The 15,809-nt window shown below is 38.7% G+C and overlaps 2 protein-coding genes across 6 annotated transcripts in view; one reads left to right on the top strand and one right to left on the bottom strand.

Annotated features, from left to right (window-relative positions):
- Positions 1-9,517, bottom strand: part of LOC102898858 (transmembrane protein 56) — an 88,076-nt gene extending 78,559 nt beyond the window's left edge. For both annotated transcript variants that reach the window (XM_025052230.1, XM_015595457.2), the window contains exon 1: positions 8,665-9,517. The gene's annotated coding sequence lies outside the window, so the exon portion shown is untranslated. The remainder of the gene's footprint in view (positions 1-8,664) is intronic.
- Positions 9,518-9,596: 79 nt separating this feature from the next.
- The window catches only part of ALG14 (ALG14, UDP-N-acetylglucosaminyltransferase subunit), an 83,092-nt gene continuing 76,879 nt past the window's right edge, over positions 9,597-15,809 (top strand). For all 4 annotated transcript variants that reach the window (XM_006919543.3, XM_025052229.1, XM_015595460.2 and 1 more), the window contains exons 1-2: positions 9,597-9,869; positions 13,075-13,226. In XM_006919543.3, the coding sequence (XP_006919605.1) occupies positions 9,734-9,869; positions 13,075-13,226 (288 nt within the window). In that variant the 5' untranslated portion in view covers positions 9,597-9,733. The remainder of the gene's footprint in view (positions 9,870-13,074; positions 13,227-15,809) is intronic.

The raw sequence follows: 15,809 nt of genomic DNA, 5'->3' as shown, positions 1-15,809 counted from the left end.
CTCAAAGGCAAAGGAGTAAAAGCAAAACTAAATGAATGGGACTACATCAAACTAAAAAGCTTCTGCAAAGCAAAAGAAACGGTCGACAAGGTAAAGAGACAACCATCCGAATGGGAAAATATATTTGCAAGCAACACCTCTGATAAGGGCCTAATATCCAAAATATACAAAGAACTCATACAACTCAATAACAAAGAAACAAATAATCTAATTTAAAAATGGGCAGAGAACCTAAACAGACACTTCTCCAAGAAGACATACAAATGGTAAACAAATATATGAAAAGATGCTCAGCATCACTAGCTATTAGGGAAATGCAAATCAAAGCCACAATGAGATACCATCTCACACCTGTTAGAATAGCTATTATCAACAGGACAAGTAATAACAAATGTTGGAGAGGATGTGGAGAAAAAGGAACCCTCATACACTGCTGGTGGGACTGCAAGTTGGTACAGCCACTATGGAAAACAGTGGAGGGGTTCTTCAAAAAAACTAAAAATTGGTCTACCATATGATCCAGCAATCCCTCTACTAGGTAGAGGGATTACCCCAAAGTCTTGAAAATATATATCCAAAAAGATATTTGCACACCGATGTTCATAGCAGCATTATTCACGGTGGCCAGGACATGGAAGCAACCGAAATGTCTTACAATAGATGACTGGCTAAAGATGCTGTGGTACATATATACAATGGAATATTACTCAGCCATAAGAAGAGATGAAATACTGTCATTTGTGACAACATGGGTAGACCTTGAGATAATCATGCTAAGAGAAATAAGTGAGACAGAAAAAGTTGAAAACCACGTGATATCACTTATATATGAGATAAAAACCTAAAAGCAACAAATGAACATGACAAAGACTCATGGACATGGAGATTAAAGGTTACTAGAGGGTAGGGGGTGGGGGGAAGTAGATGGCATAAAAGGGGTCAAATGTGTGGTGATAGAAATCTAACTATGCGTGGTGAACACACAATACAAAATATATATGATTTACTGTTGAATTGTATACTTGAAACTTACTGAATTTAATTAGCCAATGTCACCGTAATAAAAAAAAAAAAGGTAAAAAGGACAAAATGTAAATGGCTAAGAAATATATGAAAAAATAAGTAGCTTTATTTGTAATGAAAGAATGCAAATAAAAATAACAATGAGAAATCATTCTCACCTACACCTCTAACAGGTAAAGGTCTAAGGAATGTGCTGCTCTCATATACATCGGATATTATCTTTCTGCAGGTCATTTTGACAATATGAATTAAAAGCCTTAAAAGTAAAAAAAGAAAAAGTCAATAACTACATATCTATCAACAATTACTTTAAATGTAAATGAATTAAATACTCTAATTAAAAGATAGAGTGGATAAACAGGTAAGAAACCAAAACATATGCTGCCTCCAAGAGACTCACTTCAGATTGAAAGACACACAGAGACTGAAACTAAAGGGATAAAAAAAGATGTTTTATGAAAGTGGAAGCATATGAAAAAAGGCTGGGGTTGCAATTCTTATACCAGACAAAATAGACTTTAAAGGAAAGGCTGAGAGTCAAAGAGACATAGAAGGACCAACTCAGTTTTCCCACTTCTGGGTATTTATCCAAAGAAACCCAAAACACTACTTTAAAGGGACATGTGAATCCATATGTTCATTGCAGCAGTGTTTACACTGATATGGAGGCTCTCTAGGTGTCCATCAATGGATGAAGGGATAAAGAGGTAGTATATATATACAATGGAATATTATTCAGCCATAAAAAAGAATGGAGTCTTACCATCTCCAACATATGGATAGACCTAGAGGTTATTGTGCTGGGTGGAATAAGTCAAACAAAGACAAATGCCATATGTTTTCATTTACCTGTGGAATCTAAAGAAAAAAATTAACTAACAAAACAGAAACAAACTCATAGATATAGAGAACATTTTGATGGTTACCAGATGGGAGGGGGTTGGGGACTGGGTAAAAAAGAAAAAGGGATTAAGAAGTACAAATTGATAGTTACAAAAGAGTCATGGGATGTAAAGTATAGCATAACAAATATAGTCAGTAATATTTTAATAACTATGTATGATGTCAGATGGGTACCAGATTTATTAGGGTGATCACTTTGTAAGTCATTTAAATGCCTAATCACCATGTTGTTCACCTGAAACTAATATAATATTGTATGCCAACTGTATTTGGAAAATAAAAAATTATAATTATAATAATTATTATATATACCATGTTGTATATCTGAAACTAATATAATATTGTATGCCAACTGTATTTGGAAAATAAAAAATTATAATTATAATAATTATTATATATACCATGTTGTATATCTGAAACTAATATAATATTGTATGCCAATTGTATTTGGAAAATAAAAATTATAATAATTATATATAGAGAGAGAAATACCATTTCATGGAAAAAGGAATAGATTAAGCTTTCTCTAAGGAAAACAAATGTTTCTTATTCCAATGTGTGCTTATGTTCTAGGTGACAGAGATCACTTTGGTGGGAAGACTGAATGACTATTGATTCATCTTCAACCATGCTTATGAGACTTGAGCCCATTACTCTTTGGAGCCTCCCCGCTCCCCCCATACCAAAAAAGAATGCTCACTCAGTCAGATGAAGTCAGAGGCATTTGGGTCAGTATATTATAGAGGTATCCAGTATGCATAGGACAGTGTCATCCTACGGCAAGACCTCTGTCAAGCACTACCTGACTTCTGTAGTGTAAGGGGGGCCACCACATGGTGAACGGAACCTCCATATGCTTGGACTCCGCCAAGAGTAGGCTGCCTGGCTACATGTTCAGAATGACCACCTCTCAACATCTGAAATATAACTTTGCTCTTTGCTCACCACAGGCTTCGGTTCCATGAAAGAGCTAATTGCCTAAAAACTACCTGGGAGTAGAAAAACACTCTGGCAAAGGTTGAAAAGTGTGGTTAAAGACTGGTGAGCCATTTTACTGTGGTCGAACTGTTCCTGACTGGGAATTTGAAGTAATGCTGAGCCAGACCGATTCAAGGAGGGTTTTATTGATCTTCTTTTACTTTTTAATGGGGAAGACTTGAGCTTCTTAGGCTAAAGGTAAAGACACAATGAGAATCAGCAGTTAAAGATTCAGGAAAGAGAGGCCATAATGAATGGAAGAAACTGACCCTAAAAGGTTTTGTGAATTTATCGCATCTTTTTAGAAAGAGGAATTTAGAAATTCTTTTAAATTTCCAAGTTAAAACAGTTCCACAGTGTCTTAAATATTAATCACATACTACAAAGTGCTGACTTTCCCGGGTCCATTTCAGTTATCTTTTAACTTACTCCAAAACAACAATAGTCAACAAAGATGCCACTGGAGAAGGGAATCTTAAGTTAGAAAAACAGCTATGTCATCTGAGGTTTTTATCAAAAAAGTTTCTAAGTTAACAAGCCTATTTGTAACAAATTGAGAAGGGACTAAGATAAAGAGGATAGTAAATAAATATGGAGATGCTGAGAAGAAACCAGGTTAAAGGGCACAGCAAGAACTCTATAGCCGCTGTTGTAAAGTGTATTCATATTTACACAAACATTCCAAGAGAACACTAACTTTTAAATAGCACATCTCAATATTTCACTCTTCTTGTCCCCTTCTTACTGTAGCATGTTTTCTGCATTATGTTCCCTAAGTAATATCCCTGAAGCCACTAGATGGCCACAGTACATCCACCGAAGTCTGATCAAAGCACCAGCAGTGTTGATTTAGCATGGTAAAGCCTCCATTTCCTTACCTACGAAATGGAGATAATAATAGTACTCTAGTTTATAGCACAGTTATGAGAGGTAGTTGAGGAAGCACATAAATACCTACTAAATGGTAGACGGCATGTATTATTATGGATATGAATGTTACAGGAGGTTTGCCATGTGTTTTCTTCACAAAAAGGACAAATAAGAGTCAGATAAGAGTGAAAACACAATTTGTGTGTTTCTATCAAGAACAAAAAGCTCTGCGGCAGCATAAAAGAATTTGAGAGATATAGAAAAAAGGGGGGCAGATGTACAATGAAGAAGAAAAGCCAAATTTGAGGGAGGTGTTAGGCAGAGCCTCTGGGGGAAGGGAGAGAGGGAGGGAGGGGAGAAAATTAAGCCTAAAGATTTTAAAGACAAGCAGTGTTTAGTGCAAAAATTAGAATTGTCTCTTAGTTGATTTACAAGTCTAAAACTGAAGAAATAGTAACTTTGAAAATTAAAGGAGCTAGTATTTTTGTGGTTGTCATTAATAAACAGTATAATGTGGTATGATACCATGGTAACCTGGAGTTGTATTTTTAAACAAGATTTTAATATCCTGTTATATTTGAAACTGATAAGGCATTTTGGGTGCATAGGGCAAAGGATTTATAAACATGTCTAGAAAAAGCATACTTGAGATAAATGGACATAAAGTGAGAATAAAATGGCTGTCTAGTAATTTCACTGTAAATTCATCTTAAACAAGGATTGAATCAAGAGTGGAATATATGTATATACAGAGAAACACACACATACATATGTCTGCTTATCTATCTAATCTGGTATCCTTTTTGAATTTACTTGGAGAAAAAGCTACAAAACAGAAAAGCAGTTCTTGATTGGCATGTGAAAAAGCCACTTTTTCAAAATCCCCTTCCCCTTATTTAGTTCTAATTTTATAAATGAAGTTTCAGGCACAGTAAATAATATATTTCTATCATGCTATTTTTAATATATAGCACAGTAGCTGGTACAAATATACAATAAATATTTTTAATGATACTGTAGAAAAGTCAGCTTTTTTGAATTCTGACTACCGTTTCTTGGCTTTGTGACCTAGAGTGTATGATGTGGTGTGAGCACTCTGTGCTTTAATGTCTTCGTTTGTAAAATGGGTGTCATTAAAATGTCTACCCCATAGGATTGTTGTGAGAATTAAATTAGTTAATTCATGTTCTGAGTACTTGGCATGTAGTAAGCACACAGTAAAGCACCAATTAAGTGTTCATTGCCTTAGACTTCAAGGGTTAGCATTCAAGGAGTCCTAGGAGCTGGCTTCATTCAGGAAAAGATTGTGACTTAAACATGTATTAATATATTTGACAAGGAAAAAAAAGTCCTGCCTACAAGATTATTTGGGTTGTACTGGGACAACCCATCCAACCCAACCTTCCAGATCTTAAATGGTAAGGCATACAACCAGCAATCCTGGTGCCCACAGTTCTGTCTCTGGCCCAGACTAAGAACTCCCTCTGGCTTTATCTTACCTTGTCATGAATGGACATAATGCCGACCAAAGTAGCCTCCCAGGCTCTTACAGAAAAGCTTCAGTCTTCTTTATGCATACTTCACTGTCCTTACTAGGACTGAAGAGTGTTGAATTCTGGTGTGAAGGGGCCTAGCTGACAGGATCCCTAGCAGCCCACACTCCCAGGCAGCCCACGAAAGTGGGTGTTTTCTCTAGGAGACTCTGTCAAAAGGTATGTGGTTCACACAGTCAGGCTCATTGTTAAGTCACTGGTTGGGTGTTGAATGTTACTGTCCTACCAGTGTACCCCAGTGCCTAGCCCGGGACAACGCATAGTAAGTACTAGTAGAACGGAACTGAAATGAATTGAGAGCCTGCCCTCATCCCTAGTCAATCCCCAGAAATCTTATAGATCAGCCATTATCATCCTGATTCTTATCTCCAGTTACTTACAAACCTCCTTAATCTGACCCAACTCCCATTCCCTACCACCCTTCAAACCTTTTCACTCTACCCTTTGGACTTTCTGATCTATAACCTGTAAACTTCCCCTATATCTTCAACTTCTTTCTGAATGTCTTGTCCACTTCCCTGTACAAGCCGAAGTCTTGCTCTCCTAAACTTCTTCAGTATGTCTCTCAGATAGAGGCCATTTGTTCTTCACCGCCAGAGGAGGTGGGTTAGGCATTCCTCTTGATCCCTACCGCTGCTTCCAAACCATTTATCGTTCTTTCAAAAACTCCACCTCCTTTGAAGTTCTTGCCATGCAGTCGTACCACCCTGTATCAGTGTCCCCAACAGGATAGAGATGGCATACTCATGTTAGGTAAATTTGGGATGATTTAATAAAGGGACTACTAACAAAGGTGGATGAGATAGGAAAGGCACAGGGATAGTGTAGTAACTCAGGGCTAGTAACAGTAGAACCGTTACCACCCCTAGCCTGAAGGAACAAGGAACAGGAGTCTCGGGACCCAGAAAGAGAGAGATGTGTAGAGAAGGCCACATTGAAGAGCAGACACCTGCAGTTCAGGAACACAGACTCCATCCCTCAGATCTGCTGAGAGTCCCCTTTGGCCAAACCCAACCAGAACCAGAAAGCAAGGAAACCTGTTGATTTAATCCATAGGTTTCCATTCCCATGGCACTAAGTGGGGTGGAGAAGCATGGACCTGAGGGACAAATGGAAGATACCCAGTTTGTACTCAATGCCCTTTGTGGCTGCTGTCATCTTCCAACCTCTTACTCTTTGAAAACTTGAGCTCATTATTTTCCTTTCCGCCCCTTCATAACTTCAGCATCCATGTGGGCATTTCCATCATGATCTTTCTTCATTCATTCCTAGAGTTACACCCTAAATACTACCAGTAATAACACAAAATTGACTTCAAGAATCCTACTCACTGACCACCACTTATCTCTATAATTGAGTGACTAGTTTTTTCATTGCAATTTTTCAATCTTCTTTAGGCCTTCAATCCACTGACCTTACACACTTCCACTATTCATCAGTTCTCCCACCTCTACTCTCCTGTCTTTACTTTCCACTATGTCCAGAAGCAATTCCGTGGACCTCACTCCCTTAAAAGGAACCTTCTCTCTCTAACGAATTCCCCTGTCAAAAAATCTAACTCTGATTAAAGCCAATTATCTGCCTTTTCCACTGGGGGAAAAAGACATAACATTCCACTAACTGGTTTCTCTCTATATTTATCACGAGCTTCAAATGGGCATTCCAGTCTACTCAGAAATCCTACGCTGATCCTGGTGCATATGCCAATACACCAGATGAATTATTTCATACCTTCTTTCTTCTCGAACCTCTCATACTCTATGCACAGTCCCCACACACTCATGTATTCACCAGCAATTCTACAGACCTCCCAGGATCTGCATCCATAACTCTGCCTTTCATCCTCTTACCATGGAATAAGGGTCCCTCCTCCTATCAAAGCCCAATCCCTCCACTTGTGCCCTAGATTCCAACCCTTTTCATTTTTTGAAGAAATTTGTTACTGTTCTTATTCCTCTTCTCTCCTGCTCCAATTTTCCTCTACTGAGAATCATTTTTAACATTAGACAAATATGTCTAGTGACTCCTATCTTAAAAATTCTCCTCCTTTTCCCATCCAATTTATCTATTCTCCTTTGAAAAACCTGAAATGATTGTCTGCAGAGACTGCTTTTCTTCATTTCCTGTTCTCTCTTCTGCCCATTTCCATCTGCCTTCCACGACCACCATTCCACAGAAATTCTGCTTTTGTTTAGATCCCCAATGACATATTTGCTCCCAAGTCATCTGATCCAACCTATCCGCAGCATGTGGCATAGTTGACTACACTCTCATTCTTGAATCATTTTCCTCTCTTGGTTTTTGTGGACACTACTCTTTCCTGATTTTCCTCCTATCTCCCTGGCTTTTCCTTCTCCATCTTCTTTGCTGGCTCAGTCCCCTTTACTAGACCTTTAAATGTTAATCACCCCAGGCTCTTCTCTCTCCTGAGCTGTCCAATACAGTAGCCACTAGCTACTGTCTAAACTTAAAATAATTTAAATAAAATTAAAACTCAGTTCCTCAGTCTCACTAGCCATGTTTCAAGGGCTCTGTAGGCCTGTGTGGAGAGTGGAAAACATGAACATAAAACATTTCCATCAGTGCAGAAAGTTCTATTGGACAAGACTGACCTAAACTCCCTCTCTAGATGATCTCACCCAGTCCTATGGCTTTAAATATCATCTACATGCTGAGTTCTAAATTTATACTTCTAGGTCTGACCCAAGCTTCATGTTTGTACATGAAACTCCCTATCTGACAATAACCACTTGGATGTCTAACAGGCTATTCAAACTAACATCCGCAACAGAACACATCATTTTCATCCTCTCCTCCCCTTTCTCTATCCACAAAAGCTTGTTTCTCCTCCTGTCTATTCTTAGCAAATGAAGCCATCCAACCAGTTTTGAAGCCAAAAATCTAGGAACCATCTTGATTCCCAGTCTCTAATCCATCTATGAATCTTATTGACTTTATCCATAAAATACATCTCAAATCTGCCACCTCCTCCTCTAATGTTCTTGTCTGGTTGACTGTCCTACTCATACGAGATCCCCTGTACTTACATCTAGCACATAGCAGGTGCTTATTAATATGTTGAATAAATTAACAAGTACAAACCTACAGAATAGAGCAAAATAATCCACACTTAAAAAATATTCAAGAATAATAGATATTTGCCATAGAAACTTTAGGAGATTTACAAAGATAATAAAAATCACTTTCCAAACTTTACTTATGATTAGTTATGGCTCAAAACCATTATTCATTTTGTCAATTAATACATTTTTCATGCTTTTCACACAACTATAATTTACCCCCATGCATGTTTACCTGCATTGTCAGTACAACTTACCTCCCAAAGAGAAATTTTAGTTGCTTCTTCCTGCTCAGCCTTCCTTGCTTTTCCTGATTAATGCTGTACAGGTTCTTGATCTCTTGATTATATGTTCCATGCCTGACAGAGCCCAGGACTCAGCTCACCCGGTAGCCATTTATTTTGTTCAAGAGTTCCCAACTTGGTTCCTGTCCCTGCGTGCCACCTAACTCCTCCCTACAGTCCTCATTTCCCTTTCCAGAACACTCAACAGTTTGACCCTAGCCTTAATCTAAATTAATCACCCGTAACTGCAAACGTTTGCTACTCCACCCTCTTTGATTCTCTGCATTTACTGGCAGCCTCTAAATGTTTGGTCACTCCACTCATTCCAGCTGCAAGCCAAGTCTGGTAAAACTGATTTTTATTAAAGATACAAGTAGTTACTGTAGTGAGGGGATAGGGCACGAGGGGCTGCAAGTGTCTTCTGGGGCCTGGAGCCGAGTAATTTTCAACATGCCCAACATTTGTTTTGCCTGTGCCAGTTTACAAAGCCTCAGACATCTCTCCACAGCAATCCAAGCGCTATTATTTGCCTACATCCTTTTGTTGACAGGATGAGGACCCTGAATTCAATTTTTTTGTACTAAGGTATCTTTTACTGGCAAACACTTTCAATAATTGTAAGCACGTGCGAATGGAACATTTCGGAAGGAAGGGAGGGAGGGAAACAAAGGAAGAAAAAAAAAGCGATGTATGCCAAGGGCCTCAGGTGGAATTCACAAAGCTGATAGCGCTGGAACATCTACTAACTTGGGAGGTCTAAGACCCCTAGGGCGCACGGCTGACCTGACCTCATCGCCGATGTTAGTGTAACTTCTCCAGTGCTTAACTTCCGGAATTCCAGCTTCCGTTTGGGCAGGAGTCCTGGGGAATCCAAATGCCTCGGAGGCGGGACTTCTGCCTCTGGCCCTCAACCCCGCCCAGCGCAAACTAGCAAGACATTGGACTCGCCAGGTTTGAGTCTCCTCAGCGCCCGTAGTTCCTGAACTTTGACCGATCCTCAGTGCCGGAGCCGTGGGCTAGCACGCATGCGTTGTTCCTTTGAATGGAGAGCGCCGTTATTCTGGCAGCGGTGGCAGGAGCGGCTGCAGTGCTCCTAGCACTACGGCTGTGGATCGTGCTTCATTCCCGGGTCGTTGTGCCCCGGGAATCTCTCAGTCTCATGGTGGTGGCCGGGTCTGGTAAGTATCAGGGCGGTGACTGTCGGGCTGGGGTTGGACACTACAAACCCCAGAGTACACCGTGACGGTGTTCCCTGGTCTCCTTAGCGTTTTTGCAGCATTGCATGCTGAGGTTTGTAGTTTCTCTGCGTTACCGGAACCGGCCAGCCCGGCCAGCCCAGCCAGGCAAAATGCTGGTTGTCTGACGCTTCCCTGGTCAAGTATTTAATAACAAATGAGTAACTTGCCCTTATCTGTAGTTAACCTTCTGTGCAGCGTATATTTTTCTGACAAATTATTAGTGAACAAAGAGGTCGCAGAAGTCTTTTCATGCTAACATGCAATTTCTTTGACTAAAAATTACTCTTTTGCGTTATTAATCTAGACAGCTTATATTTAGTTTAGGAATCATGAATTCCATATGATAAATGAGGCAAGGTGAATTGCCATTTGTAAAATTTTTTATATATAATCCACGAGGATAAAAATTATCTCCTAAGTGTAGGACAGCCCACACTTGAGGGAGGAAATTGTGTCAGAGGAAGAACAGCAAGCTGTCCTATCACGTAATACCATCTGAACAGAGTCCACCAGCTATACAGGTTCTCACAATTTTAAGTGGTAGTTCTGACAGAGGTATACATTATATGCTGTGTAAATTTAGAAATGCCAGGAGATTGCATCAAGATAGAATAATTATAGTATGAACAAATGTTCTAAACTTATGTTCAAGTATAATTTATTACTTTATTCACCTAACATATTCTGAGCCATAGGAGAGGCCAGACACTAAACTGTTCTCTGGAAATAACAAAGCTGACTAATTTTATTTGCCATGGACTGCTGACTTTGTCCCAAGCAGTGTGACAGGTGCAAGTATACAGCAGTGAATGAAATGGAGACTAGAAAAACTAACAAAAAACCAAATGGACATTTGCCACAATGAGATAAGAAATAAACTGCATACTGTGACGTGAGGAGAGGGAGTTGTGTTTTAGACAGAATTGTCAGGGAAAGCCTCACTGGGAAGATGACATATCCAACAGCAAGGAGGCCAGAGGGCTGGAGCTGACCGAGTAATGGGGAGAGAAGCAGGTGAGGTCCAAGGGTAACAGATTAAGGGGTCACATTATAAGAAGCCTTTTATTCCATGTGAGAAGGGAAACCACTGGATGTTTTTGAGCAAAGGTCAGTAATTTGATCAGCACTTTTTAATAGGATCATACTCGATGCTGTGTTGAAACCAGACTGAAGTAGACACTTGAATAGACAAGTGGACTGTGGGGAACAGACCAGGAAGCTGTGGTCATAATCTGTGGAAAGTGATGCGCCTTGGAACAGAGTGGTAGCAAAGGAGGTGGTGAGAAGTGATTTGATTTTGGATATTTAAAAAATAGAACAAATTTTGTTCCAAAAGAATAAATCTTAATAAAAGAGTAAAATGGAAGATAAAACCCATCATTTTAATAACTTAATTCAGTAGCAAGTTTAAATTTTCAAGGAATGTGTTCAGTGATGGTTTCCATTAAAAAAAAAAAAAAGACTGTTAAAGCAGGTTTAATGAATTTTTAATTGCACTGGAAAATGTTGTGAATATTAGGTTTTATCCTTAATTGTTCCAGCTGTGAAAACAAGTACCTACTTTGCAAACCACCACACTTTTTCAAGGCTAAAAACAAAAATACTAAAATGAGTATAAATCAGATGTGTAAATTCCTTGCCCTGTATAAGAACACGGGTGACAAGTTAAAAAGTATGATTCTAATTCTTGAAACTCACACTTACTCTATGCTGATTTTATTCCTCTGTCTAATTCCTTCTGCAATCTAGAGAGTAATCCTTCCCTTTGTACTGTAAGAAAATATATGTGTTGAGAGAAATCACATACTTCATTTGTTTGATTATCCTTCTATTCACTCTATCACTATTGAAAGCTCTTTCTTACAAACATAAGAGAAGCAAGGAGAGCGGGAAGAGCTCTGTAGGTCGGGAGAACAGTGATTAGAGGCAAGGAAAAGGTAACAAGATGAATATAGAGAATGTTAAGGACAGCAACCTGGCTGAAGCTGAGAGATTGTGAAATGAAACTAAATAGATATGATAGAGCTAGTTGGTAAGGAATGTGATTGTTTTGCTTCAGTGGCATATAGTTAATGTGATAGGTAGATGTCCTTTTGGGTTTTTGTTCCTTGAAGGAAACTTCAGTGAACACAGTTGATTTTTTTCAATTCATGGTTTTGAAATTAAACTGAAAATTTTGCAGATTTTACCATTTCAAAAAGCATACAGTTGTTTGGTGAAGAAGATAAGTATTTGAGGACCTGTCGTGTGCTGAGACCTCCATTTGGAGCTGGGGTTGCGAAAGCTGTGGTGAACAGCAGTCTTCCTTAGGAAGACCTGAACCCTGTGGGTCAGTGCTCATGCCTCCCTGACATTTCTCTTCAATCTATTTTCCTGACCTTATTTTGCCCTCATCTTTCTTCCCAGTAGTCCCATCATCCCTTGAACATGCATTTCAGATCTTGCCATCACTTGTCCAAATAATCCCACCTCTGCCCAATGGCCTCCCTAGTCCTGTCTATCCATTAGTTTCATCTTTAAGTCATCTCAGCTGTTATCAGGGATCTCCACTATTCTTATGGCATTGATTTTTCATAACCATTTGTTTCCCTCCACTACCCTCCATTTACATTTTTCTTACTGTCTTGCATTGCTCTTTATATGTCTATTTGTGTCTTGCCCCTCTCCCACTAGGCTTCTTGATAACAGGAGCTGTCTCACATTTCTTTGTACCTTCCTCGGTACCTACTGCTAGTGCTGGTTTTATTTGTATACATTTGTTAGCCTCTTCCTCATATAAAAGTAGTATTTATACAAGGGCATACATTATTGTTTCCAGCTGTTCCTTCTGTCTTTTGAGAAATACACAAAACATAACAGTATAAGATAGTCAGATAGGACAGGGGTCTCCAACTCCGAGGCCATGAACCACTACGGGTCCGTGGCCTGTTAGGAACCAGGCCACACAGCAGTAGGTGAGTGGCAGGCGAGTGAGCAAAGTTTCATCTGTATTTGCAGCCGCTTCTCAGCACTAGCATCACCACCTCAGGCATTAGATTCTTATAGGAGCACCCGTCTCTGGTGCCAAAAAGGTTAGGGACTGCTAGAATGGGATACATCCATTACAGATTTCTTAATCTAAGGCCTTCCAATATTTTTTTTTCAGGTGGACATACCACCGAGATCCTGAGGCTGCTTGAGTACTTGTCCAATGCTTACTCTCCCAGACATTACGTCATTGCTGACACTGATGAAATGAGTGCCCAGAAAATAAGTTCTTTTGAACTAGATCGAGCTGATAGAGACCCCAGTACCAGGGTAAGTGATAATTTCTGTTTCCAAGAAAGTTATAAGTTGTGTATTGAGTTTATCACTGGAAAAAATCCATGACACTTCAGTGCCCTGCCCACACAAGGCAGTCAGATGTTTACTACTGATGAAATATATTTCTTTTACTATCAAAACATAAGAATTTCTTTAAATCTTCACATACAAGGGATTGTTTAATTTTTTTATATTTTCCTTTGTTCTTTTTTTTTTTACTATTAAGTTTATTGGGGTCACATTGGTTAATGCAATTATATAATTTTCAGGTGTACATTATAATTTGGAATCTGTATATTCTATGGTGTGTTTACCAAAGTCCAGTCTCCTTCAGCTACCATATATTTGATCCCCTTTACCCACTTCACCCTACCCCGTACCCCCTATATTTGATTCCCTTTACCCTGTCTACCTTCCCTCTCCTCCCCCAACCCCTACCCTCTGGTAACCACTAGTCCATTGTCCATGTCCATGAGTCTCTGTTTGTCCTGTTCATTTATTGCTTTTAGGTTTATATCCCAAGATAAGTGATACCATGTGATTTTCAACTGTTTCTGTCTGGCTTATTTTGCTTAGCATGATTATCTTGAAGTCCATCCATGTTGTCGCAAATGGCAGTATCTCATCTCTTCTTATGGCTGAGTAACATTCCATTGTATATATGTACCACAGCTTCTTTATCCAGTTATCTATTGTAGGACACTTCGCTTGCTTCCATGTCCTGGCCACTGTGAATAATGCTTCCATGAACATCGATGTGCAAATATCTTTATGGATATGAGTTGTCAAGTCTTTGGGATAAATACCCAGTAGAGGGATTGCTGGATCATATGGTAGATCAATTCTTAGTTTTTTGAGGAACCTCCATACTGTTTTCCATAGTGGCTATACCAATGTGCAGTTCCACCAGCAGTGTTTGAGGGTTCCTTTTTCTCCACATCCTCTCCAACATTTGTTATTACTTGTCCTATTGATTACAGCTATTCTAACAGGTGTGAGATGGTATCATTGTGGCTTTGATTTGCATTTCCCTAGTAGCTAGCGATGTTGAGCATCTTTTCATACATGTGTTGGCCATTTGTATGTCCTCTAGGGAGAAGTGTCTGTTCAGGTCCTCTGCCCATTTTTTGATTGGATCGTTTGTTTTTTTGTTCTTATTGAGTCGTATGAGTTCTTTGTATATTTTGGATATTAGGCCCTTATTGGAGGTGTTGCTTGCAAATATATTTTCCCATTTACATGATTGTCTCTTTACCTTGTTGACGGTTTCTTTCACTGGGCAGAAGCTTTTTAGTTTGATGTAGTCCCATTCTTTTATTTTAGCTTTTACTTGCCTCTGAGATCAAATTCATAAAACCCTCTTTAAGTCTTAGGTCCTTGAGTTTAGTTCCTATGTTTTCTTCTAAGCATTTTATTGTTTCAAGTTCATATTTTCAGGTTCTTAATCCATTTTGAGTTAATTTTGGTATGTGGTGATAGACAACAGTCTAATTTCATTCTTTCTCAGGTGGCTTTCCAGTTTTCCCAGCACTATTTATTGAAGAGGCTTTCCTTTCTCTACTGTACATTTTTGGCTTTTTTGTCGAAATTATTTGCCCATATAAACATGGATTTAATCCTGGACTTTCAATTCTGTTCCGCTGGTCCCTGTGTCTGTTTTTCTGCCAATACCATGCCATTTTGATTACTGTTGCTTTGTAGTGTAATTTGAAGTTGGTCAGAGTGATACCTCCAACCTCATTCTTTTCTGTCAGGATGCCTTTTGGCAATTTGAGATCTTTTGTGCTTCCATACAAATCTGATGATTTTTTGTTCTATTTCTTTAAAAAATGCCGATGGGATTTTGATGGAGATTGCATTAAATCTGTATAATGTTTTAGGTAATAAGGTTATTTTAACTATATCGATTCTTCCAATCCAAGAACACGGACTATCTTTTCAATTCTTTGTATCTTCTTCGATTTTTAATAGGGTCTTGTGTTTTCATTATATAGATCCTTCAAATGTTATGTTAGATTTATTGCTAAGTATTTTATTCTTTTTCTTGCAATTGCCAAAGGAATTATTTTTTCCACTTCTTTTTCTGACACGTCATTATTAAGTACAGGAACACTATGGATTTTTGAACACTGATTTTATATCCAGAAACTTTACTGCATTTGGTTATTGTTTCTAGTAGTGTTCTAGTGGTGTCTTTAGGGTTTTATGTATAGAGAATCATGTTATCTGCATATAGTGACAGTTTGACTTCTTCGTTTCCCATTTGGATGCCTTTTATACCTTTCTCTTGCCTGATTACACTCGCCAGGACCTCCAATGTTATATTGAATAACAGTGGCAACAGTGGACAGCCTTGTCTTGTTCCTGATCTTAGAGAGAAGGTTTTTAGTTTTTCACCATGAAGTATAATGTTGGCTGAGGGTTTGTCATATATGACTTTTATTATGTTAAGATACTTTCCTTCTATAGCGATTTTGTTAAGTGTTTTGATCATAAATGGACGTTGTATCTTGTCAAAGGCTTTTTCTGCATCTATTGATATGATCATATGATTCTTATTTTTTAATTTGTTTATGT

This window comes from Pteropus alecto, unplaced genomic scaffold, assembly GCF_000325575.1.
Source record: "Pteropus alecto unplaced genomic scaffold, ASM32557v1 scaffold106, whole genome shotgun sequence".
In the NCBI taxonomy this organism is placed as follows: Eukaryota; Metazoa; Chordata; class Mammalia; order Chiroptera; family Pteropodidae; genus Pteropus; species Pteropus alecto.
The sequence above is the reverse complement of the archived record's forward strand: the minus strand, read 5'-3'. Positions and strand labels throughout refer to the sequence as shown.